At 48.9% G+C, this 26,356-nt stretch overlaps 1 protein-coding gene across 1 annotated transcript in view; it reads right to left on the bottom strand.

The window, feature by feature from the left end:
• Positions 1 to 14,619: 14,619 nt before the first annotated feature.
• SNUPN (snurportin 1) overlaps positions 14,620 to 26,356 on the bottom strand; it is a 41,307-nt gene continuing 29,570 nt past the window's right edge. The window contains exon 9 of the mRNA XM_035138167.2: positions 14,620 to 17,175. Coding sequence (XP_034994058.2) covers positions 16,846 to 17,175 — 330 coding nt within the window. The 3' untranslated portion in view covers positions 14,620 to 16,845. The remainder of the gene's footprint in view (positions 17,176 to 26,356) is intronic.

Genomic DNA, 26,356 nt, shown 5'->3' with positions numbered 1-26,356 from the left:
GCGATGTACCAGGATTTTAAAAAAACAGACCAAAAACTATGGTTCCAGGTACCCCTCCCCGCCTTCGAGGTGGCTTTGTTGGAGGCACGGCAATCTGCACCCCAAGGAGCGTGCAGCGTTGGGCAGCTGGGCTGGGCTGAGCAGGTGGGGGCACAGCCCCTTGACGGAGGCAGCTCCGCCACCACCACCGCCACCGGGAAAGGAGCGAAGCGGAGGAAGCGGTCATGCGGGTGGTTCCATGTGCCTCCTCAATGCGCCCCTGCTGGGCAGGCAACATGGCCCAGGGTGCCACTCAGCCCAAGGGGAAAGACGCCCCTGAGTCTAGCTGCCACATTCTGGATTAGTTGTAGTTTCCGGGTCACCTTCAAAGGTAGCCCCACATAGAGCGCATTGCAGTATTCCAAGCGAGAGATAACTAGAGCATGCACCACTCTGGTGAGGCAGTCTGCAGGCAGGTAGGGTCTCAGCCTGCGTACCAGATGGAGCTGGTAGACAGCTGCCCTGGACACAGAATTAACCTGAGCCTCCATAGACAGCTGTTGGTCCAAAATGATTCCCAGGCTGCGCCCCTGGCCCTTCAGGGGCACAGTTGCCCCATTCAGGACCAGGGAGTCCTCCACACCTTCCCGCCTCCTGTCCCCCCAGCACAGTACTTCTGTCTTGTCAGGATTCAACCTCAATCTGTTAGCCACCATCCATCCTCCAACCCCCTCCAAGCACTCACACAGGACCTTCACTGCCATCACTGGTTCTGATTTGAAAGAGAGGTAGAGCTGGGTACATGGGCGTACCCAGGATCAAAACTAGGGGGGGGCAAGGGGAGGGGCCAAGGCACGGAAGGGGAGGGGCCACAAAGTGGGCGGGAACGGCGAACTCGCGCTCCGCCGGGCTGTGCCCCTCCCTAGAAGCAGGGCTGGTGGGTGGAGGCGGAGGCGGAGCCCAGCCCAGCGGAGCGCGAGTTCGCCGTTCCCGCCCACCGCGCCGCGCCGCGCTCCCTGGTTCCCCGCCGCGCTTGGCCTTGCCAGAGGGCGCGACGGGGAGCTGGAGGGAGGGTGCGGCGCGGCGTGGCACGGCGGGAATGGCGAACTCGTGCTCCGCCGGGCTGTGCTCCGCCTCTGCCCACCAGCCCTGCTTCTAGAGTAGGGCAGCTGCCCTAACTTGCCCCGTGGTGGGTACGCCCTTGGCTGGGTATCATCCGCATACTCATGCTCTGGTCAGACCTCACCTGGGGTACTGTGTCCAGTTCTGGGCACCATAGTTCAAGAAGGATACTGACAAGCTGGAACGTGTCCAGAGGAGGGCAACCAAAATGGTCAAAGGCCTGGAAACGATGCCTTATGAGGAACGGCTTAGGGAGCTGGGTATGTTTAGCCTGGAGAAGAGAAGGTTAAGGGGTGATTTGATAGCCATGTCCAAATATATAAACGGATGTCATATAGAGGAGGGAGAAAGGTTGTTTTCTGCTGCTCCAGAGAAGCGGACACGGAGCAATGGATTCAAACTACAAGAAAGAAGATTCCACCTAAACATTAGGAAGAACTTCCTGACAGTAAGAGCTGTTCGGCAGTGGAATTTGCTGCCAAGGAGTGTGGTGCAGTCTCCTTCTTTGGAGGTCTTTAAGCGGAGGCTTGACAGGCATATGTCAAGAATGCTTTGATAGTGTTTCCTGCTTGGTAGGAGGTTGGCCTGGATGGCCCTTGTGGTCTCTTCCAACTCTATGATTCTATGATGAACACCCAGCCCAAACCTCCTGATGATCTCTCCCAGCAGCTTCATGTAGATGTTGAAAAGCATGGGGGAGAGGCTTTTCGCTGAATCACCACTGATTCCTGTAATGTTCATGATACATGACAGCAGGCGAGAGGACAATCACAGGAGATTTTTTGAAACCTTTCAAAACAGTGTCCATTGCTCAATTCAGATAAAGTTGTCATAGTGTCTGACAGAGAAAAAGGAATTTAAAATGCTTTGGAGCATCTTTTGTCTGCAGAGACTTCATGTTTTGGTTGAAAAAACATGGGGCCAGTTCAGAAGATACCAAGCTATACCTTGCTGACTTTTTTGATCTTCTCGGGTCAAATTCCGAGCAAGACTACAGATTCAAATTTGATAAACTCAGTACAAATTGGAGCAAAGCGTTCTTAGACTACTTTAAGGCAGACCTGCACCAACAATAATAAAGCATGCTGGGGCCTGGATTCTAAAGAGACTGGACATATATAATGAAAAAAGTGGAATCACCACAAATGTCTCTGGGAGTTTTCATGCAGCTCTAAAAAGACTTTGACAATGGAAAGAATTGACGGTGGAAGCAATGGTGTTATCCTTACATGCAATGCAAAAAATTTACTGGAGAGAAACTTTGCGTGGACTGTGTAACACTGGAAACTTTCATTTGCGGCCTCAGTTTGTCAGACACTCAAGATCACCCAGGGAGTAGTCTCGAGCAGGTCGGGCGCCCTGGCACTGAGGAGCGGAGATCGCTCCGGCGCTCCCGCCCTCACTGGGCGCAGCATGTTTTCCGCGCAGCTTCGCCGCACAGCGCCCCACCTACCAGCCCCGCGCCCTGGCACACCGCGCCACCGGGAGTCTACCTAGAGCCGGCCCTGAGATAACCAGAAGATACAGTCTTTCCTCATATAGCTTGTGATCCATCACAAATCATGGATAACTTCTGTGGCCTAAGAAAGATGAAAGCTATGAGAAGGCACCATCAGTTTGTCAAATGGTACCATGATCCTTCATGGTAATGAACAATTTAATAGATGTTTGTCCACAGCTTGGTGTATTTGTGGTAAGGGTTAGTAAAGAAAAGCATTATGTTGTCTGCCTTTTCCCCAAAGAGAACTGCTCTTGCCCATCATCCAGGACTTGCTACCATATTATAGCTGCCAAAAAAAATCTATTGGCATGCCACCAGAACCAGGGAAGCCTCACCGGTTGCAGCTCACACAGTTGAAGCGAAATAAAAGGCAAAAGAGTAGATCGGGAAGAAAGTTCCTCAGACTGAAGGAAAATATAACAGTAGCTCCAGCATCTGATTCAGTGCAGGCTGCTGAGAAGTTGGACTCCTAAAAAACAGATCACCGACTGACTATGAGACAGGGAAGGTAAACGGTGTTTCCGTGTGCTGCTCTGGTTTGCCAGAAGCGGCTTAGTCATGCTGGCCACATGACCAGGAAGCTGTCCAGACAAACGCAGGCTCTCTCAGCCTATAGAGTGAGATGAGAGTGCAACCCCAGAGTTGTCCACGACTGGACCTAACTGTCAGGGGTACCTTTGTTATTGTTTAGTCGTTTAGTCGTGTCCGACTCTTCGTGACCCCATGGACCATAGCACGCCAGGCACTCCTGTCTTGCACTGCCTCCCGCAGTTTGGTCAAACTCATGTTCGTAGCTTCAAGAACACTGTCCAACCATCTCGTCCTCTGTCGTCCCCTTCTCCTAGTGCCCTCAATCTTTCCCAACATCAAGGTATTTTACAAGGATTCTTCTCTTCTCATGAGGTGGCCAAAGTATTGGAGCCTCAGCTTCAGGATCTGTCCTTCCAGTGAGCGCTCAGGGCTGATTTCCTTAAGAATGGATCTGTTTTATCTTCTTGCAGTCCATGGGACTCTCAAGAGTCTCCTCCAGCACCATAATTCAAAAGCATCAATTCTTCGGCGATCAGCCTTCTTTATGGTCCAGCTCTCACTTCCATACATCACTACTGGGAAAACCATAGCTTTAACTATACGGACCTTTGTAGGCAAGGTGATGTCTCTGCTTTTTAATATGCTGTCTAGGTTTGTCATTGCTTTTCTCCCAAGAAGCAGGCGTCTTTTAATATCGTGAGTGCTGTCACCATCTGCAGTGATCAAGGAGCCCAAGAAAGTAAAAACTCTCACTGCCTCCATTTCTTCCCCTTCTATTTGCCAGGAGGTGATGGGACCAGTGGCCATGATCTTGGTTTTTTTTGATGTTGAGCTTCAGACCATATTTTGCGCTCTCCTCTTTCACCCTCATTAAAAGGTTCTTTAATTCCTCCTCGCTTTCTGCCATCAAGGTTGTGTCATCTGCATATCTGAGGTTGTTGATATTTCTTCCGGCAATCTTAATTCTGGCTTGGGATTCATCTAGTCCAGCCTTTCGCATGATGAATTCTGCATATAAGTTAAATAAGCAGGGAGACAATATACAACCTTGTCGTACTCCTTTCCCAATTTTGTTGTTCCATATCCAGTTCTAACTGTAGCTTCTTGTCCCACATAGAGATTTCTCAGGAGACAGATGAGGTGATCAGGCACTCCCATTTCTTTAAGAACTTGCCATAGTTTGCTGTGGTCGACACAGTCAAAGGCTTTTGCATAGTCAATGAAGCAGAAGTAGACCTTTTTCTGGAACTCTCTAGCTTTCTCCATAATCCAGCGCATATTTGCTATTTGGTCTCTGGTTCTTCTGCCCCTTCGAAATCCAGCTTGCACTTCCGGGAGTTCTCGGTCCACATACTGGCTAAGCCTGCCTTGTAGAATTTTAAGCATAACCTTGCTAGCGTGTGTAATGAGCGCAATTGTGCGGTAGTTGGAGCATTCTTTGGCACTGCCCTTCTTTGGAATTGGGATGTAGACTGATCTTCTCCAATCCTCTGGCCATTGCTGAGTTTTCCAAACTTGCTGGCATATTGGGTGTAGCACCTTAACAGCATCAGCTTTTAAAATTTTAAATAGTTCAGCTGGAATATCATCACTTCCACTGGCCTTGTTATTAGCAGTGCTTTCTAAGGCCCATTTGACTTCACTCTCCAAGATGTCCAGGGCCGGAGCATCCATTTAGGAGAACTAGGCCATTGCCTAGGGCGCCAAAATGGAGGGGGCGCTGCCAGCCTGCCCCCCTCGCTGCCGAGCGAGGCTGCAGCTTCCTTTTTTATTTTTTCTCCTCCCGACATTGCCGGGCGAGGGGCGGGATAGCGGCCCTCTTCGCTAGCCCACCCCTCGCCCGGCAATGTAGGGAGGAGAAAAAATAAAAAAGGAAGCTGCCTGCCGAGCAAGGCTGCAGCTTCCTCTTTTATTTTTTCTCCTCCCGACGTTGCCGGGCGAGGGGCGGGATAGCGAGACGCCGCGCTAGCGACTGACTGGCGTGACACCCCTCCTCGCTGGCCTGCCCCTCGCCCGGCAACGTCGGGAGGAGAAAAAATAAAAAAGGGTGTGCCTGCCTGCCTGCTGCCTGCTTGGGCCCGGCCTGCCTGCTGCCTGCCTGCCTGCCTGGGCCTGGCCGGCCTGCCTGAAATTTGGAGCACCCAGAGGAGTTGCTCCCGTCGGATCAAGAGTCATGAAGGAAGGGGAAAAGGTAAGGTACACTCAGAGGAACTTTTGTAATAAGACTGCTACTTTGACATCTTGTATACAATGTCCTGGGAGATTGAAGTGTTCTCCTACTGGTTTCTCTGCTTGTGATTCCTGATGTCAGAACCCCGCACGCGGCGCAACGCTCCCTTTCCGCAAAGCGCGCCCAGGAAGAGGCGCACCCCACGGGGCCCAGGCACCTTTGCCCTCCCCGGGCGCCACTTAGGCGCTACAATGCCCAGGGCAGGATGCCCCGGGGCATGGGCAGAGTGTGCACTGCTTCTGGGCGTGTTAAAAACCAGTTACCAAATAAAGCAGAAAGCCAAACAAAGTTCAAATTATAGATAAGGAAAAAAACCCCAGCCCATTTTTATTTATTTTTATTTTATTAATAATGGGGGGGCGCCAGAAGGTGATCTTGCCTAGGGCGCAAAAAACCCTAGCACCGGCCCTGAAGATGTCTGGCTCAAGATCAGCAACCACACTACCTGGGGTATACGAGACCTCCATATCTTTCTGGTATAATTCCTCTGTGTATTCTTGCCACCTCTTCTTGATGTCTTCTGCTTCTGTTAGGTCCTTACCACTTTTGTCCTTTATTATGGTAATCTTTGTACGAAATGTTCCTTTCATATCTCTAATTTTCTTGAACAGATCTCTGGTTTTCCCCATTCTATTGTTTTCCTCTATTTCTTTGCATTGCTCATTTAAGAAGACCCTCTTGTCTCTCCTTGCTATTTTTTGGAAATCTGCATTCAGTTTCCTGTATCTTTCCCTATCTCCCTTGCATTTTGCTTGCCTCCTCTCCTCCACTATTTGTAAGGCCTCGTTGGACAGCCATTTTGCTTTCTTGCATTTCCTTTTCCTTGCATTTCCTATGCCTCCTGTATAATGTTACGAGCCTCCATCCATAGTTCTTCAGGCACTCTGTCCACCATATCTAAATCCTTAAACCTGTTCCTCACTTCCACTCATAGCTGCCAAGTTATCCCTTTTTTAAAGGGATTTTCCCTTGTGCTGAATAGGCTTCCTCGCGAGAAAAGGGAAAACTTGGCAGCTATGCTTCCACTGTGTATTCATAAGGGATTTGATTCAGATTGTATCTTACTGGCCCAGTGGTTTTTCCTACTTTCTTCAGTTTAAGCTGGAATTTTGCTATAAGAAGCTGATGATCTGAGTTACAGTCAGCTCCAGGTCTTGTTTTCGCTGACTGTATAGAGCTTCTCCATCTTTGGCTGCAGTGAATATAATCAATCTGATTTCGATGCTGCCCATTTGGTGATATCCATGTGTAGAGTCGTCCCTTCATGGATCAATGCCTTGTCGTGGCGAAGGGGCTTGAATAACTCAGAGAAGCTATGAGCTATGCCATGCAGGGCCACCCAAGATGGACAGGTCATAGTGGAGAGTTTTGACTAAACGTGATCCAACTGGAGAAGGAACTAGCAAGCCACTCCAGTATCCCTGCCAAGAAAATTCCATGGACAAAGACAACAGGCATATAAAAGTTATGACGCTGGAAGAGGAGCCCCTCAGGTCGGAAGGCGTCCAACATGCTACTGAGGAAGAGCGGAGGACAAGTACAAGTAGATTCAGAGCTGATGAAGCGGCTGGGCCAAAGCCGAAAGGTCGCTCAGTTGCGTATATGCCTGGAAGCGAAAGGAAAGTCCGATGCTGTAAAGAAAAATATTGCATAGGAACCTGGAATGTAAGAACCATGGATAATGGTAAGCTGGATGTGGTCAAAAATGAGATGGCAAGAATAAATATTGACATCCTGGGCATCAGTGAACTAAAATGGAAGGGAATGGGCGAATTCAGTTCGGATGACTATCATATCTACTACTGTGGGCAAGAATCCCGTAGAAGAAATGGAGTGGCCCTCATAGTCAACAAAAGAGTGGCAAAAGCTGTAATGGGATGCAATCTCAAAAATGACAGAATGATCTCGATACGAATCCAAGGCAGACCTTTTAATATCACAGTAATCCAAGTTTATGCACCAACTACCAGTGCTGAAGAAAGTGAAATCGACCAATTCTATGAAGACTTACAACACCTTCTAGAAATGACACCAAAGAAGGATGTTCTTCTCATTACAGGGGATTGGAATGCTAAAGTAGGGAATCAAGAGATAAAAGGAACAACTGGCAAGTTTGGCCTTGGAGTTCAAAATGAAGCAGGGCAAAGGCTAATAGAGTTCTGTCAATAGAACAGGCTGGTCATCACAAACACTCTTTTCCAACAACACAAGAGACGACTCTACACATGGATATCACCAAATGGGCATTCATACACTAGTTATTCATACACTAAATATTGGCTGATAATCAAGAGGAAGGCAAAACGGACTTGCTCGCCTCTGGACTGTTAGGGCTTTAAACCTAAGACGCTGGCAAATTAGCAAGGTCATGTGATTTAAGTTGTTAAGTTGTTAAGATGCTCAGTATATATAGAGCGTTTGTTTTGTTTGCTTGTGGGGTGTGGAGCAGTCATGTCTGAAAGCTCTGGAGATGTTTCTGTTATCTGTTTGCAATAAAACTGTCTTCGAAAGTTGGGCTTCTGTGGGTCGTTTCTGCTGCAAAGCTGCAAGCATTTTACCACAACAAGAATCCAGCCGCTGTGCTTAATGCTCTGCAAAGAGAACTGATTCTGGTCTGTGCAGCGCAGCAGAAGCGTTTTACTGGACCAGTACAGGAAAACCTCTTATGGACAAATGGCAATACTTTGAACTGGGATTTAATGTGACTTCAGGACTCAGCCAGAACCATTTTTTACAGTGTCAGGGTTTGACCCTGGGTCATGCGAAGGAATGAGGAATGAGAGTTTCTTTGTGCATGGGCAGAGTGCTGAACGGCTACAACCAGCCTCTGCACATCTGAGCTGAAAGGGAACGGCTTTTGGGAGAGGCATGTATAGGTGCGCTTAAACCGAAAGAGGTCGCTTTAGAAATTCAGCACCATTTCTTACATGTTCATAATAAGTAGAACTTAAAAATATATGCATCTTGATTTTAGGAAAAGGGGGTTTTAAGTGCTCATGCTCACAATGTAAAAAAAAAGAAAAAGAAAATAACACTTGCAACTGTAAGTATCTTATTTTTCCTTATTTTAATAATTTCAATGGGGGGTGTGACAAAAAAAATCCACACCGGGTACCACCTGACCTTGCTGGGTCGACAACTCTGGGAAACAGAGGGGGTGGGGGCTGGAGGGATCTTTGCACTACGGTGCTGGATATGCTTAAGACGGCCCTGGCTAAACTGGTGACTGGGAGTGGCCACTGAGACCACGTACCACCGGTCTTGAAAGACCTACATTGGCTGTGCCCCTGGGCATTATAAGTGATTTAACAGCTGTAGCGAGGCAAAAAAGGCAAAGGAAGATCAGCTTCCCATGCTGACAGCTGATCTTCCTTTGCCTTCTTCCCACGCTACAGCTGGTTCCCCTGTTGTTGCTGCTTGCCGCCGCTTCGTCTTTCTATGGCTGCGCTTCGCAAGATGAAGCGGCGTTCATAGAAAACCTTGTTGTCTTGTGAGTCCCTCGTGCAAAGCAAAACGCTTTCGTCTTGCGGGTTTTTTGTTGCGCGAGGCATTCATCTTGTGAGGTACCACTGTACATAGTAATAATAATAATAATAATAATAATAATTAATAATAATAATTTATTATTTATACCCCGCCCATCTGGCTGGGTTTCCCCATCCACTCTGGGCGGCTTCCAACAGAAAAATTAAATAAAACAATCAATTAAACATTAAAAGCCTCGCTAAACAGGGCTGCCTTCAGATGTCTTCTGGTAGCTGTTTTTCTCTTTGACATCTGATGGGAGGGCGTTCCACAGGGTGGGCGCCACCCCCGAGAAGGCCCTCTGCCTGGTTCCCTGCAACTTGGTTTCTCGCAACGAGGGAAATGCCAGAAGGCCCTTGGTACTGGACCTCAGTGTCCGGGCAGAACGATGGGGGTGGAGACACTCCTTCAGGTATACTGAACCGAGGCCATTTAGGCCTTTAAAGGTCAGCATCAACACTTTGAATTGTGCTCGGAAATGTACAGGGAGCCAATGTAGATCTTTCAAGACCGGTGTTACGTGGTCTCAGCCGCCGCTTCCACTCACCAGTCTAGCTGCCGCATTCTGGATTAGTTGTAGTTTCCGGGTCACCTTCAAAGGTAGCCCCACGTAGAGTGCATTGCAGTAGTCCAAGCAGGAGATAACTAGAGCATGTACCACTCTGGCGAGACAGTCTGCAGGCAGGTAGGGTTTCAGCCTGCGTACCAGATGATGCTGATAGACAGCTGCCCTGGACACAGAATTGACCTGTGCCTCCATGGACAGCTGTGAGTCCAAAATGACTCCCAGGCTGCGCCCCTGGTCTTTCAGGGGCACAGTTACCCCATTCAGGACAAGGGAGTCCTCCACACCTGCCCGCCTCCTGTCCCCCACAAACAGTACTTCTGTCTTGTCAGGATTCAACCTCAATCTGTTAGCCGCCATCCATCCTCCAACCGCCTCTAGGCACTCACACAGGACCTTCACCGCCTTCACTGGTTCTGATTGGAAAGAGATGTAGAGCTGGGTACCATCCGCATACTGATGAACACCCAGCCCAAACCCCCTGATGATCTATCCCAGCAGCTTCATATAGATATTAAAAAGCATGGGGGAGAGGACAGAGCCCTGAGGCACCCCACAAGTGAGAGCCCAGGGGTCCGAACACTCATCCCCCACCACCACTCTCTGAACACGGCCCAGGAGGAAGGAGCGAAACCACTGTATGACAACGCCCCCAGCTCCCAACCCCTCTAGACGGTCCAGAAGGATGTTATGGTCGATGGTGTCAAAAGCCACTGAGAGATCCAGCAGAACTAGGAAACAGCTCTCACCTTTGTCCTTAGGCCGCCGGAGATCATCAACCAGTGCGACCAAGGCAGTTTCAGTCCCATGATGAGGCCTGAATCCCGACTGGAAGGGATCCAAATGGTCCGCTTTTTCCAGGTGTGCCTGGAATTGTTCAGCAACCACTCGCTCAATCACCTTGCCCAAGAATGGACGATTCGAGACTGGGCGATAGTTGGCCATATTGGCCGCATCTAAAGATGGTTTTTTAAGAAGCGGTTTAATAACCGCCTCTTTCAGCGGGTCTGGGAATGCTCCCTCACAGAGAGAAGCATTCACCAACCCGTGTAGCCCATCGCCCAGCCCTTCCCGGCTAGCTTTTATAAGCCAGGATGGGCAAGGATCAAGGAGACAGGTGGCTGGTTTCACTCGTCCAAGTAGCCTGTCCACATCCTCGGAGGTAACAGATTGGAATTGATCCCACACAACTGGACCAGACAGACCTCCAGCGCTCCCCCGCCCCGGCCCTGCTCCCACGGTGGATTTTACCTCTTCCCGAATCTGAGCGACTTTATCTGCAAAAAAACTTTGCAAAATCGTTGCAGGAGATCATGCGGCCCGTACTGGGCCCCGATGGAGCAGGTGGCTCCACTAAACTGCGAACCACCTGAAAAAGTCTCCTGCTGCTGTTTTCTGCAGATGCAATAGAGGCGGTGAAGAAAGTCTTCTTCGCCGTTGCTACCGCCACTTGGTAAGCTTGACATTGAGCTCTAACCCGTGTCTGGCCAGCTTCAGAATGAGTTATCTGCCACCGGCGCTCTAGCCGTCTCAACGATTGTTTCATTGCCCTCAGATCCATGGAGAACCACAGGGCTGTCCGGGCTCCATGCAATTGTAGAGGGCGCTTCGGAGCCAAACAGTCAACAGCCCTGGTCAACTCAACATTCCAGCGGGCCACCAGGGAATCGGCTGTTGAGATTAATAGCCCGTAATTGGCTAATTATCGATAACACAGCTATGTGAGAAAGAAAGATAGCAGAGAAATCTATCTGCCTATGAACAAATTATTAGCTGCGTTGCAGACGTACCAAAAATACTCGCCCAGTACGCTCCGTCACAAATGCCCAGCCTCTGTTTCTAAAAACCGCAGAAACATAACCCCCAAGTCCGAATTGGTCCCACCTGCCTGGAGAGGGGAAGAGTCGTGGAGAAGTCCAGTTGCACCAGGTAGTGATCTGACCATGGCACTTCTTTCGGTTCGCTTTTACTTAGTGTCAGATCACCAACATCCATACTTGATCTGTCAATATTTTCATATTCTGCCGTTCATGCTTTTGCGCCCTGGTATCACCAGGAAGCTGTGGATCCTTGATTTTTGTGTTGCAGGCTGTGCCCTGGGCATGATGTGTAAGTTAGTGGCGGCTCCATGCAAAAAGGTGAGGATCCGTGAGGATCCGTGCTTCAAAACCAGGTTTTTGGGCCACGGTGTTCCCAGGACGCTGTGGATCCTTGATTTTTGTGGTGCAGGCTGTACCCCTGGGCATGATATGTGATTTGAGGGTGAATTTGGGGGGGCTCCATGCAAATAGGTGAAGATTCGCGAGGATCCGTGAGGATCCGTGCTTCAAAACCACGTTTTTGGGCCACGGTGTCGCCAGGAAGCTGTGGAACCTTGATTTTTGTGGTGCAGGCTGTACCCCTGGGCATGATATGTGATTTGAGGGTGAATTTGGGGGGATCCCATGCAAATAGGTGAAGATTCGCAAGGATCCGTGCTTCAAAACCACGTTTTTGGGCCACGGTGTCGCCAGGACACTGTGGATCCTTGATTTTTGTGGTGCAGGCTGTACCCCTGGGCATGATATGTGATTTGAGGGTGAATTTGGGGGGGGGCCATGCAAATAGGTGAAGATTCGCGAGGATCCGTGAGGATCCGTACTTCAAAACTATGTTTTTGGGCCACGGTGTCTCCAGGAAGCTGTGGAACCTTGATTTTTGTGGTGCAGGCTGTACCCCATGGCATGATATGTGATTTGAGGGTGAATTTGGAGGGGGCCCATGCAAAAAGGTGAAGATTCGTGAGGATCCGTGAGGATCCGTGCTTCAAAACTATGTTTTTGGACCACGGTGTCGCCAGGACACTGTGGATCCTTGATTTATGTGGTGCAGGCTGTACCCCTGGTCATGATATGTGATTTGAGGGTGAATTTGGAGGGGGCCCATGCAAATAGGTGAAGATTCGTGAGGATCCATGCATCAAAACTATTTTTTTGGACCACGGTGTCGCCAGGACACTGTGGAACCTTGATTTTTGTGGTGCAGGCTGTACCCCTGGCCATGATATGTGATTTGAGGGTCAATTTGGGGGGGGGCATGCAAAAAGGTGAAGATTCGTGAGGATCCGTGCTTCAAAACCACGTTTTTGGGCCACGGTGTCGCCAGGAAGCTGTGGATCCTTGATTTTTGTGGTGCAGGCTGTACCCCTGGGCATGATATGTGATTTGAGGGTGAATATGGGGGGTCCCATGCAAATAGGTGAAGATTCGCGAGGATCCGTGAGGATCCGTGCTTCAAAACCACGTTTTTGGGCCACGGTGTTGCCAGGACGCTGTGGATCCTTGATTTTTGTGGTGCAGGCTGTACCCCTGGGCATGATATGTGATTTGAGGGTGAATTTGGGGGGGGGGCTCCATGCAAATAGGTGAAGATTTGCGAGGATCCGTGAGGATCCGTGCTTCAAAACTATGTTTTTGGACCACGGTGTCGCCAGGAATCTGTGGATCCTTGATTTTTGTGGTGCAGGCTGTACCCCTGGGCATGATATGTGATTTGAGGGTGAATTTGGGGGGGTGCCATGCAAAAAGGTGAAGATTCGTGAGGATCCGTGCTTCAAAACCACGTTTTCGGGCCACGGTGTCGCCAGGAAGCTGTGGATCCTTGATTTCTGTGGTGCAGGCTGTACCCCTGGGCATAATATGTGATTTGAGGGTGAATTTGGGGGGGCTCCATGCAAATAGGTGAAGATTCGCGAGGATCCGTGAGGATCCGTACTTCAAAACTACGTTTTTGGGCCACGGTGTCGCCAGGAATCTGTGGATCCTTGATTTTTGTGGTGCAGGCTGTACCCCTGGGCATGATATGTGATTTGAGGGTGAATTTGGAGGGGGCCCATGCAAAAAGGTGAAGATTCGTGAGGATCCGTGCTTCAAAACTATGTTTTTGGGCCACGGTGTCGCCAGGACACTGTGGATCCTTGATTTTTGTGCTGCAGGCTGTACCCCTGGGCATGATATGTGATTTGAAGGTGAATTTGGGGGGGCTCCATGCAAATAGGTGAGGATCCGTGAGGATCCGTGCTTCAAAACTATGTTTTTGGGCCACGGTGTCGCCAGGAAGCTGTGGATCCTTGTTTTTTGTGGTGCAGGCTGTACCCCTGGGCATGATATGTGATTTGAGGGTGAATTTGGGGGGGCTCCATGCAAATAGGTGAGGATCCGTGAGGATCCGTGCTTCAAAACCACGTTTTTGGGCCACGGTGTCGCCAGGAAGCTGTGGATCCTTGACTTTTGTGGTGCAGGCTGTACCCCTGGGCATGATATGTGACTTGAGGGTGAATTTGGAGGGGGCCCATGCAAATAGGTGAAGATTCGTGAGGATCCATGCATCAAAACCACGTTTTTGGGCCACGGTGTTTCCAGGAAGCTGTGGATCCTTGATTTTTGTGGTGCAGGCTGTACCCCTGGCCATGATATGTGATTTGAGGGTGAATTTGGTGGGGTGCCATGCAAAAGGGTGAAGATTCGTGAGGATCCGTGCTTCAAAACCACGTTTTTGGGCCACGGTGTCGCCAGGAATCTGTGGATCCTTGATTTTTGTGGTGCAGGCTGTGCCCCTGGGCATGATATGTGATTTGACAGTGAGTTCGCGGTGGCCCAATGCAGAAATCATGAGGATCCATGAGGATCCGTGGTTTTTAACCACGTTTTTGTGTCATTGTGGCCGCACGAAACAGTGGATGCGTGATTTTTTTGGTGCTGCCTACAGACTAAGACATACTCTACAATATCATGGTGTTGTTTTTTTATTTGAATGAAAAAATCATATGAATTCATGAGGATCCGTTTAAAATCATCTGGATCCGCGTTTTACCCTGACCCGTTTTCCAGCAGATCAACCCAGTAGCGTTTAGATTGGAGCTGCCTGACTCCCGTGAGAATACACCCGAGGTTTCACAGGTCGTTATTGTCCCCTTACAGAGAGGGACATATTCCGGGAGGGGGGGGAATAGGAGCGCATCCCCCACCATCAATAGTGGAGGAGGAGCTAGGCAATGAAGTGACAGAGATTCTGAACTCCAGGTGGGGTACCGAGGGGTTGGAATACCTGGTAGCATGGGAGGGGGCTCCAGCGTCGGACAATGCCTGGATGCCGGCTGAAAGCGTGGAGGAATATCTAGTTGAGGAATTTCACGCCCTGTTCCCCAACAGACCCAAACCACCTAGAATGTGGGTGGGGGAGATATTTGCACCCATGGAAGATGAAGAGGAGTTCATATGGGAAGAGGGTAGCGAGGAGGACTGGGACGTCTAGGGGACACCACAATGTGGGGATGGGAAGCGGTGTTCGCGGACACGGAGGAAGAGGAAGACTCTTTCAGAGGTTTCCACAGCAGCCCGCAGGAAGAAACAGACTGGCAGAAAGTGTTCGCCTCCATGGATCCTGAAGACACATTGTTTGAGGGGTTTCCACCTTCACCACTTGAGCAACCCATCTCAGGAGGGGAGGGGTCATGAGGGGGGGTGGATGTCAGGGGACCTTCCTACAGGGAACCTCCCCCCATCCTGTTGACCTGCTCTTCACCCAGTGAGAGCAGCAGCAGTGGGTCAGGTGGGGGGAATGCAGAAGTTAGCGGTATGGAGGTGGTAAGGCTGATGTTGGAGAGTGCCTTTGCATCGCCTTGACCAAGAGGTGGAGGGGAGCAGGCAGCCCCTTCCGGCACCCAAAATAAGGCGCACCACTAGTAAGGTTGGAAGGAGGCATTTTGGGGTGCCCAAACTCTTATGCTGGTCACGCAACAGGAAATGTCCACTCCCGGATTCTGCAAGTGACTAGGAGGTCATGTTTTCTGCTATCTCTGCACTGTTAATACTATGCACAATAAAACCTTTAAAGACAAGTACGGACTTGGGGGTCCTTACTCGAGAGTAGCCGCAACAACACCATTACATTACCCATTTTATCTTTATTAAGCTAACTGAATTCTTTAGTTTTTTGACTGTACAACTCTAGCCAGCAATTTAGAATTTTTATTACTATGTTCAAAAAATTCTCTTTTCAAGAATTTCAAATCTCTCTGCACTTTCCCCATATCTTTCTTTTCTAATTCCTTCCTTTTTGTCTGTAATTGTGCATAACTTCATTTATTCTTATCATTATTGATTTTCCAATGTCCTAATTTCTTCCTCTTTTCCATCTCTCCTTGTTGTTGTTGTTTCAGTTTACTGGATTCCATAATACCAATTCTCCTCATCACCAGTTTCATTGTATCCCATGAGTACTTTGAGTACTTTGCCGCTTCTCATTAATCTCTCATATATCTAATAATTCTTTTCATCCCCTTGTCATGGTGAGTGGGCTTGCATGTTCCTATGACCCTTGTGAGTGAACCGTCAGGAATCTCGTACTCCCAATTTAGTGGAACCACCTGCTCCATCTCGGCCCAGCACGGGCCACATGATCTCCTGCAATGATTTTGCAAAGTTTTTTTTGCAGATAAAGTCACTCAGATTTGGGAAGAGGTAGACTCTACCGTGGGAGCAGGGCTGGGGCAAGGGAGTGCTAGAGTCCTGTCTAGTCAAATTGCGTGGGATCAATTTCAATCTGTTACCTCCGAGGATGTGGACAGGCTGCTTGGACGAGTGAAACCAACCACCTGTCTCCTTGATCCTTGCCCATCCTGGCTTATAAAAGCTAGCCGGGAAGGGCTGGGCGATGGGCTTTGCGGATTGGTGAATGCTTCTCTCTGTGAGGGAGCCTTCCCACACCCACTGAAAGAGGAGGTTATTAAACCGCTTCTTAAAAAACCATCTTTGGATGCGGCCAACATGGCCAACTATCGCCCAGTCTCAAATCTTCCATTCTTGGGCAAGGTGATTGAGCGAGTGGTTGCTGAACAACTCCAAGCACGCCTGGAAAAACCGGACCATTTGGATCCCTTCCATTCGGGATTCAGGCCTCATCATGGGACTGAAACTGCCTTGGTTGCACTGGTTGATGATCTCCGGCAGGCTAGAGACAAAGGTGAGAGCTGTTTCCTAGTTCTGCTGGAGTCAGCTGCAGGGCTAGAGAAAAAAGCCAGTGAGGCTGATGGGGGTGAAGGAGGGTGGCTGCCTTGGCACAACATGGCTACCCAAGTGACAGACAGCAAAGTGTGATTTCACTTAATTTTTTAAGCAGCTACTGATCAGAGAGCGGAATGAGTTCACCAAGAGAAGCCTCGGAACAGGGTGGCTCCACATTTTGCTCCACAGCTTTTATTCTTTGAAACAAACCCTGCTGCTAGCAATTAGAATTATTATGGAAGTGGAGACCCTTCTACCCAAAGTGCTGTCGAAACAGAGCTGCTCCCATGTTAGTTTCTTTTGCTCTCCTCCTGAACAACATAGAAAAGCAGCCACTTGGGGCTACCTATCAATTCTCCATCTTGCTTGCAGAGTCCCTCAGAGCCGAGGGAAAGCCTTCTGCTTTTGGTGTGGACAAATGTTCCAGTTCATAGCGGCCATCCTGGGGGGCCGTGCTGACACTGGAGGAATCCTCCTTGGCGGCCTGCTGTAGGCTCCTCTTGCGCTCCACAATCTGCTGCAGCTGGAGTCCCGCGTAGTCTGGCTTGGCCGTCAGTGGGCCGAGGGGGACAGGTATGCCCAGGATGTCTGGCACCATGTATGGACGGAGCCAGCCCACTAATGGAGTGCTACCGGGGTTGTAATGACTTTCCCTGTGATAGAAGAGGAGCCCGTCCACCTAGGAAAGAGAACAGAGAGAAACCAGGTAGGCAGCAGCCTAGAGTCTATATAGTAGTCCATGGCCTTACAGGATGCTCCAGGGGTAACCTGGAGGAAAATGGGAGAAAGTGCTGTGGGCATCCCACCTCTCCTCCTGTTCTATTGGTTACAAGGAAAGGCTTCTTTCAAGCTTAAATTCAACGGAAGAGGGGACCCTATGGGGTCTTTGGTGACAATTGGGATATTCTGTGGATTCAAAGCACACCCCTTTTGCTGTGGGAATCAGTTATAGCCTCTTTTAAAATAATGGCAATTTTCTTCTTTTAAAAAAGCCTACTCCTTTTTAAAATTTCTACCCTTATTTTATGGAAGTAAATCACACCAACCACCAGAATAAAAATGACAGAAGTACACAGGGCCGTCTTAAACGCCCCTGGTGCCATGGAGTGACGGATCCCTCCGGCGCCCCCCCCGCCCCATTTCCCAGCACGGTGGGTGGGCGGGCAGGCACCGTGCACAGCACGGCTGCCACAGGCGCTGCGGCGCGGGCAGGCACAGCGCGGTTGTCGAACCGGCGGACCGGCGCCATGGTGCCCTGCGCCACCGGGGGTCTACCTAGAGCCGGCCCTGGAAGTACATAAAAACAGCGCAGTATAGCTAGGAGAGACTTCCTATTAGGTTAGTAAAGAACTTAAGACTCTCAGGAAAAGCCAAATTTCACAGTGTACTATGGAGAGGGAGTTCTGTGAGTCTGTCTTTCCGGTATATAAGATAAAATCCCACCAAACGGCACATAATTTTTCAGGGTCCTCCAAGCCCCTGGCAATATATTATTTACTAACTGCAGCTCCAACTCTACAGAGGCCAGCTCACTTTGCGGCACCATTGGAAGGACAAGGTGTGATGCTAGGCACCTTGCAGACCTTGATCCCTTGAGCTCCTTGGATGGGAAACGATACTGTAGTAATTAAAGCTGCCTGTATAATCCTGCTAGCATGACCATCTGGCAAGGTCCCCATTGGTTGGGATGTAATGAGAAAACAAAAGACATTTTCCTCCTTACTTCCTTCCTTCACCAAACCTTTATTAGGCATTACAAATATAAGCCATCATCAAACATCCATATTTAAAATATATACAAATAAACAGCCATGTAAAATTGTAATAATGAGGGTTTTCATTGGAGTTTCTTCCCACTAAATAGTGCTATTCACCACTCTGAGATACTATTAACAAAAAACTCAGCCACCTTTGCAGTTACTTCCAGTGTTAATGTCAGACAGATAGAATCTAATATTTTCACCATGCCATGATGTTAGACTACTCAAAAAGGGGGATAGCATGCGTTTGCGTTGCTGATTGTGCAATGGACAGAAGAAAAGAATATGTTCTACAGTGTCCAGCACATTCAAAGAACACCTACAATGTCTCTCATTTCTGGGGATGTTTAAATATCTGCCCTTGACAAAAGCTGAGGGGAAAACGTTCAGTTGGGCCCTGTGTTGGACTGGAATTATTAATTGTGAAATATAAGTGACCCTGTTATCTGTTGTATTTAAACCATAGAACTTGGGGGAGCAAATTTTATTTACAGCTGATTTGATGTTTCATTTTTCAATGTCCCTTAATCTGGATTGACTATTGTGATAAATATATTGCTCACTTGAATTATACATGAGTTCCAAGTCAATGCCAATAGATCTGATTTTGTTATGTACGAGTTGGAACCATTTGGATTTATAAAAGTCCTTAAGTCAGAGAGCAGACTTGAGGGTTGGCAACAGATGTATGTACCTCCCCTTTTCTGACGTTTAGCTATGTAACTACAGTATGATGTAGGAACGACGCTTTTGAAATGTATTATGGGATTGAGGTGGGAAGTTTTAAAAGTTCTTGTAGCCCTGTTCTCAGTGTTCAGTCTTGGCTTGAACCTGTTGCTCAATAAACCTTGCTATTTTGCTCCGGTTGGTGGCTGGACTCCTTCCTTTATTCCGCAGTGGACTGCAGGCTCTTGCCTGACGAACATTTTAAAGCAGGGGTAGGCAACCTAAGGCCCATGGGCCACAAGTGGCCCACAGGCGCCATTTAACCGGCCCATGAGCTGCTCCCAAACTGAGCCGCCCGCTCGGCGAGTCCCCATGTGCTGCACTAAACCGGCACAGCATGGTGTGGGAACTTGCTTCCGCAGTGCTGGAAATCGCATCTGTGCAGACACAGACACCGGAAATCGCGGCTGTGCACTGAGCGATCTCCGCTGGAGTGAACCTTGCCGACCCCTGATTTAAAGTGTGCTTCCTTGGATGCAAATACTTCCATTCCATTGAGGTTCCAGGAGGGTGGGGGTGGGAATGGACATTTGCATCCCAATGAATTTAGTATGTGAAAAATAGTTCCTGGTACCTCCAGCTTCATAAGGGTGGGGAGGGAGGGAAGAGTGGCTGTGTTTTGTATCTTCCTGCTTGCTCAGGCTGAAGAAATCCTTAATATTCCTAGGACCCTCCTCTCCTCTGACAATCAATGTGAATTAACAGCATATTGTGCTTTAACAAGCCTTAATTCTTTCCACCCCTCCTGCTAGTCCCATGTACATACATTCCCCCTTTGGCAGTAAAAAAAGAAAAGAAAAGATTTTTCTATTACCCCTCATGTTCAGCTCCCCAAGGGGAACAGAATTTTACAGATATCCCGCTGTGGAATTTCCTAAGATTAGAGCTTTTGCTGCTTTCAGCTAAATTGGCCTGTGTTTTTAAAAGGCAATTTGTGTGCAGGGAAGTGATGCCTCTGGAAAAAGGAGCAGCGGAAGCTGAGAAGAAGTTAGGAGGATTTGGCGGGGTGGGGGGGTGGGGTGTGATGACAAAAGACATGAACTCTCTGCAAGCATTTCTGGTCGGTGAGGAGGACTTCTCATTCCTGCTCCAGCATTGTCTTTCCTTAAGAGCTCCGCATAGATAGTGAGAAAGCTCAAAAGAGGCAGCTTTGATCAATACCTCCAAAGCCAGCAGCATTAACCTTAGAATCACAGAATCATAGAGTTGGAAGGGACCCCAAGGGTTATCTAATCCCAGCCCTTGCAATGCAGGAATCCTGCCCACACTGTCTCTGGATGGGCTTGAGCCACCAAACTTCTGATTAACAGCCAGACCCACTGACCCGCTGCATCGTATGGGGGGCCCTTGGCAAACCACAGCTTCCCAGGGTGCCAAGCCAAGACCCTTCTGAGAGAGACGTCATGGGTAATATCTTGGATTTTGTAAAAAGAAAATGCCCTGTTAGATCAGCTCAGAAGCTTGTTTACCAGGTATCCTGTTTCCCGAAGTGGTCCAACCAGATGCCTCTGGGAAGCAAACAGGCAGAATCTGAGCACAACAACATGCTCCCCGCTCGCAACTTTCAGCAAGTGGCACTCAGAAGCTTGTTGCCTTTGCCAATGGAGGGAGAGGATACTCATCAGGGCCAGCAGCATCCAAGTCAGTGGCCACCACATTCATTCATTCATTCATTCATTCATTCACTCAATACCTCCTGTGGGAGCACATTCCACAGTTTAACTATGAGCTGTGTGGAGGAATACATCCCTTTGTCTGTCCTGACTCTTTCAACATTCAGCTTCATTGGATGAATGCAAAGCTTGTAGCATCATTACAAAGGTTTGGTGTGCATGCTTTAAAGCATGTGTATCAGAACAAAGATCTAAGACTCTTACTAGACCACAAGCTAAACATGAGTCCACACAATGATGCAGCAGCAAAAAAAAAGCTACTGCTATTCTAGGCTTCATCAACAGAAATCTAGTGTCCAGATCAAGGGAGGTAAAAGTACCACTCTATTCTGCCTTATCAAACCACACCTGGAATACTGTGCCCAATTCTGGAAGGATGTTGACAAGCTGGAATATGTGCAGAGGGTGATCAAGATGGTCGGGGGCCTGGAAACCAAGCCTGATGAGAAACGGTTGGAGGAGCTGGGCATGTTTAGCCTGGAAAAGAGGAGGCTGAGAGGAGATACTATCCGAAGGGCTCTTCTTCCTTGGAGGTTTTTAAGCAGAGGTTGGATGGCCATCTGTCAGGGATTCTTGAGTTGTGATTCCTGCATTGCAGGAGGTTGAACTAGATGACCCTCGGGGTCACTTCCAATTCTAACATTCTATGTGCATGGAACATATGTGTCACACCCACACATTCACCACAACACCCATCAACCAGGGTTCAGCACCTGACTCCCTCTGTTTCCCTGGCACTCAGTTCCCACGGGATTGCTGGGTTCCATTGTCCCTTTGCAAACCAAGAAACACCAGGACTGGTTTGATGAGAATGAAAAATCTCCCCAAAGTGGGGGATGTCTGCTCTCGCCTAGCTTTTTTTAAAAAAGAAGACTGAAGTATATCCCACTTGGTCACTCCAAAAGGAAGAGGCTCAAACCACGACTCAGTGCCCTCCCCCCAAAAGATCACGGCACTTAGGGAAAGTCCCTGGAGAGCAGCAGAATCCGGAGGCTCAAAGGCACTGCCTTTGTTAATAGCCTCTCCACTTTTCAGTAGCCCAGATTATTCCATCCTGTGAAGCTGCTCGTGTTTATTTAATGCACCGTCTGCCTCCTTCCCACTGACTCACGGCACTGACGCCAGCTGAATCAGGAAGGATGGATGAAGTTACTGTTTGCATAAAAGCCTGGGGTCTGATCAGCACTTTGCTCTCTGGACAGCCAGAGGTTCCAGACTCTCTAGATGAGACAGAAGCAGCTGTGCCGAGAACTGTGGCAGCAAAATGGTCATGCATGAGGCATGCTTAGAGCCAGACATGATGCTGGTCTCAAACCAAGAAACTTTGGGTGGGGGTGTTTTTGTTTTAAAAAGGGGCTCCCCAGAGCCAAAACCATGCAGCTGGGACGTGGGAGTGGGCGTGTCCATGGCCCCTTCAATTGTTGTTGGATTGTAGCTCCCATCTTCCCTGACGGTTGGCCATGCTGGTTGAGGCTCATGGAAGTTAGAGTCCAACACAATTTGGAGGGTCCCCTATGCCTGCCTTACAGACAGAGCAGTGTTGCTCAACAGCACCACCTAGGTTGCAGTACAATATGGGGCTCAGTCAGCTGACACTCTCAGCTGATTCCCAAGGGCCAATCAGGTTCCGCCAAGCATTATAAAGCCCCAGCCCCTGCCTGGCTGAGCAACAGCTCCCTTTGGACCTTGGGCCACACTCTGTGCCTCAGCCCCTCCCTATGCAAAATGTATTAATGGGAGCAAAAGAGGGTGGGCATCTATTACCGCTGAGCTGTTCTGGGGAAAGGTTCCCGGTATAAAGGGTTAGAAAGAACAACAGGATTTTGGACGGCTCAGGGCAACCGACACAAGGCAGTGAACGCTGCAAGAGGAGACGAGAAGAGTTCTGGCAGATATGAGATGCGAGCCCCACCTTGTCCACGTTCAGGAAGCCTCCAAACTGGACATGAGGGGGAAAGTCCCTTCCTGCTGTTGCTCACTCAGCCACAGGTATTTCAGTGGTACAATGCCTCTGGATAGGGAGGCTCCATTTTGCCTCCCTGCACAGAGACCCAATTTACTCTAGAAACAGCCGTTTCTCTGTGTTTACTTTAGTCTGTTTCTCGGGTTTATGCTAACATTGTTCTTCCTTTTTGCAGAGAGAAAAACCAAACCCATAGTTCCACAAGAATACACTGAACAATAATCATCCTTGGAAATTATAAGTTTCCAAAATGATAGAGAAGGGGGGGAAGTAGGATAAATATCCCAATTATCTGTATTATCCTGTACCTATTTTTTTGTGCATCATGAACATGGAGCATTTCCCCACAAAACTGATGCACTGACTTGTTACCTGCAATACTCTGGAAAAGTCACAGCTTTCCCCCAACCTACAGATTGCTGTGAGATTATAACTCCTAGCAGCTCTGACCAGCATGGCCAATGCTCAGGGGATGATGGGGCTTGTAGTCTACAATGCTTGTTTTACTGTCTGTGTTTTACAATATCTGCAAGCTTCAAGATTACTGCACATCCCAGACCCACTCACCCAATTTCTCAGTGACGGCGGGTCCCTCTGTTTCCACTTATGGCCAATCACCTGCCTGTCTGCCATTAGTAACAAATCATCACCTGTCCATCATCCATGAGTACTTTCTTTCTTACACTGCCAAACAATACAAGCAGCAGGCCAAATGACATGTTATAGCCTGGAATTTCCCAGCTATGACCCCACACCATTTCTTACTAATTACACAGTCCCAAAAGAGACGTACCAAGCTGATTTCTCATTAACAAAGAAGTCAGGGATCTAATTTGTTCTCATGCAAATGGTGCTGAGTTTGTTCAGATGCAGAAGACACCAGGCAGTTTCTATCACAGGAGGGAGGTATGCTTTGGCTGCGACGGAACGGGCTCCCTCTAGTGCAGGCACCCCCAAACTTCGGCCCTCCAGATGTTTTGGACGACAATTCCCATCATCCCTGACCACTGGTCCTGTTAGCTAGGGATCATGTTAGTTTGGGGATGCCTGCTCTAGTGGAACACAATCATTCCTACACTAAGTGGAGCTAGAGATTACCAGCATTCACACAACATATGAAGCACCTGCTGGATCAGGCCAATGGCTCACCTGATTCCAGCATCCTGTCTCCAGTGGCTAACCAGATGCCTGTGGAAAACCTGCAAGCAGAAGCTGAGTGTAAGAGCCCCCCCCCCCCGGTTTCCAGCAACTGGCATTCAGAAGCGTTCCTGCCTGGCAGGGGAGGCAGAGCAGAGGCATTATGGCCAGGAGGCATGGAGAGTTTTCTCTTCTCTGAAAGCCACCCAACTTGCTTCCTGTGGGAGTGAGTGCCATAGCTTAACCATGTTCTGCGTGAAGAAGTCCTTTCTTTTATCTGGCCAGAACTGTCTTTATGTCTTGAACCGTCTGAATCTCCAGCTAGAGCTTAGGACGCTAGTCTGAAATCCTGGATAGCCGTTGCTAGTCTGCATGAAGACAATACTTTATCCTGATATTAAATGGACAAATGGTCTATTCATCTCCTCAGGATAAAGCAGCTTCTTTCTATGTTCCACTGAGCCAAGAAGTGCACAGGCCCCAGGGGAAAGGAAGGGGCAGAGCCTACTTGAGCTTGCAGGACACCCCAGGTCACCAAATCATGCTTTGCAGGTTGGGCAGTGCTGTGATGTCCAACATCTATAAGTCACCCACACAGCCAAGTGTAGCATCATATTACTGAACCAAGTCATTAAGAAAAAAGGAGCCTTTGCTCCCAAGCTACGCTTAGCTGCACTAAACTTAAATGAGGAGGTACGGAGCCTCCGTTTGTGTGTGTGGTCAAAATGGGCTTCCATTGGCCAGGTTCTGCTGACACAGCTGCATTCCAGTTAGAACATGCAAGGGACTCCCCAGCAGTTTCCTTGGATCCTGGCCAGCAACTCCGGCGCCTCCCTTGGTCCCAGGACGGCTTGGAAAGCAGGGACCTACCAAATACTGCTCAACTCCAGTTACTGCTACACCAGCCTGGTCAGAATCAGCTGGGGGCTGCTCAGAATTTGGATTTGGAGGATCATTCTGATCTGAGCTCTGCCAGTTGCTGGAGCCATTGACGGCTCCATTCTACATGGAAGTACATGGAAGCAGCACACAGTTAAACTATGGAACTCCCACAGGAGTGGTGATGGTTTTAAAAAAGAATGAGGCAAGTAGGGGACGATTGATGGTGCAGGTTCTTGAGCTCACTGGCCAGTCAGTGAGTCTCTCTGTGAGTCGGCGTCTGCGCTACATCTTGAAGCTGGAACAACAGGGTGACCACAGGAGGGGAGAAGGCTGCTCTTTGCTCAAATCCAGCTTGCAGGTTTCCTTGGGGGCATCTGGTTGGCCACTGTGAGAAGAGGAGGCTGGACCAGCTGGACCCCTTTGGCCGCATCCAGCAGATGCTCTGCTTTGGTTCTTAAGAAAAGGTTTCCAGAGCTGCATCTCTTATTGTTTCACTTTCTTTCACTAGCAGCAGCAGAAGGAAAAGAGGCTTCCTCCTGCCTGCCTCTGCTTGCAAGCAAGAGGGGAGGAAAGGGGTGTTTGATTCCCTGAGACTCGGTCAGAAAGGAAGAATGTGATCTGAAGGGAGGGAACTGGAGGACAGGCAGACTTGGAACTCTGGGTCCAACATGTGGCACAAACAAGATGTTAAGCCCTCTTGCACAACAACAGCATGGGGTTCGCAAGCAAATCCAACACATTCCCACTTCCTAACCTGATGCCTCTGGGAAGCCTGTCAGGGCAACAGCCCTCTCCACCTGAGGTCCCCACAGAGTCGTATCCAGAGCCATGCTCCCTGTGAACGCTGGGAGATTCAGGACAGATAAAAGGAAGTCCATCTGCACACAGTGCAGTTAAACCATGGACTCCCACAAAATGTAGTGATGACCACCAACTTGCCTGGTTAAAAGAGGACTAGAATCATAGAATCATAGAGTTGGAAGAGACCACAAGGGCCATCCAGTCCAACCCCCTGCCAAACAGGAAACACCATCAAAGCATTCCTGACAGATGGCTGTCAAGCCTCCGCTTAAAGACCTCCAAAGAAGGAGACTCCACCACACTCCTTGGCAGCAAATTCCACTGCCGAACAGCTCTTACTGTCAGGAAGTTCTTCCTAATGTTTAGGTGGAAGCTTCTTTCTTGTGGAAGCAGAAAACAACCTTTCACCCTCCTCTATATGACATCCTTTTATATATTTGAACATGGCTATCACATCACCCCTTAACCTTCTCTTCTCCAGGCTAAACATACCCAGCTCCCTAAGCCGTTCCTCATAAGGCATTGTTTCCAAGCCTTTGACCATTTTGGTTGCCCTCTTCTGGACACGTTCCAGTTCGTCAGTATCCTTCTTGAACTGTGGTGCCCAGAACTGGACACAGTATTCCAGGTGAGGTCTGACCAGAGCAGAATACAGTGGTACTATTACTTCCCTTGATATAGATGCTATACTCCTCTTGATGCAGCCCAGAATTGCATTGGCTTTTTTAGCTGCTGCATCACACTGTTGACTCATGTTAAGTTTGTGGTCTACCAAGACTCCTAGATCCTTTTCACATGTACTGCTTTCAAGCCAGGTGTCTCCGATCCTGTATTTGTGCCTTTCATTTTTTTTTTTTTGCCCAAGTGTAGTACCTTACATTTCTCCTTGTTAAAATAAATTCATGGAGAGAGCTGGCG

The sequence above is a fragment of the Zootoca vivipara genome, chromosome 14, assembly GCF_963506605.1.
Source record: "Zootoca vivipara chromosome 14, rZooViv1.1, whole genome shotgun sequence".
In the NCBI taxonomy this organism is placed as follows: Eukaryota; Metazoa; Chordata; class Lepidosauria; order Squamata; family Lacertidae; genus Zootoca; species Zootoca vivipara.
The sequence above is the reverse complement of the archived record's forward strand: the minus strand, read 5'-3'. Positions and strand labels throughout refer to the sequence as shown.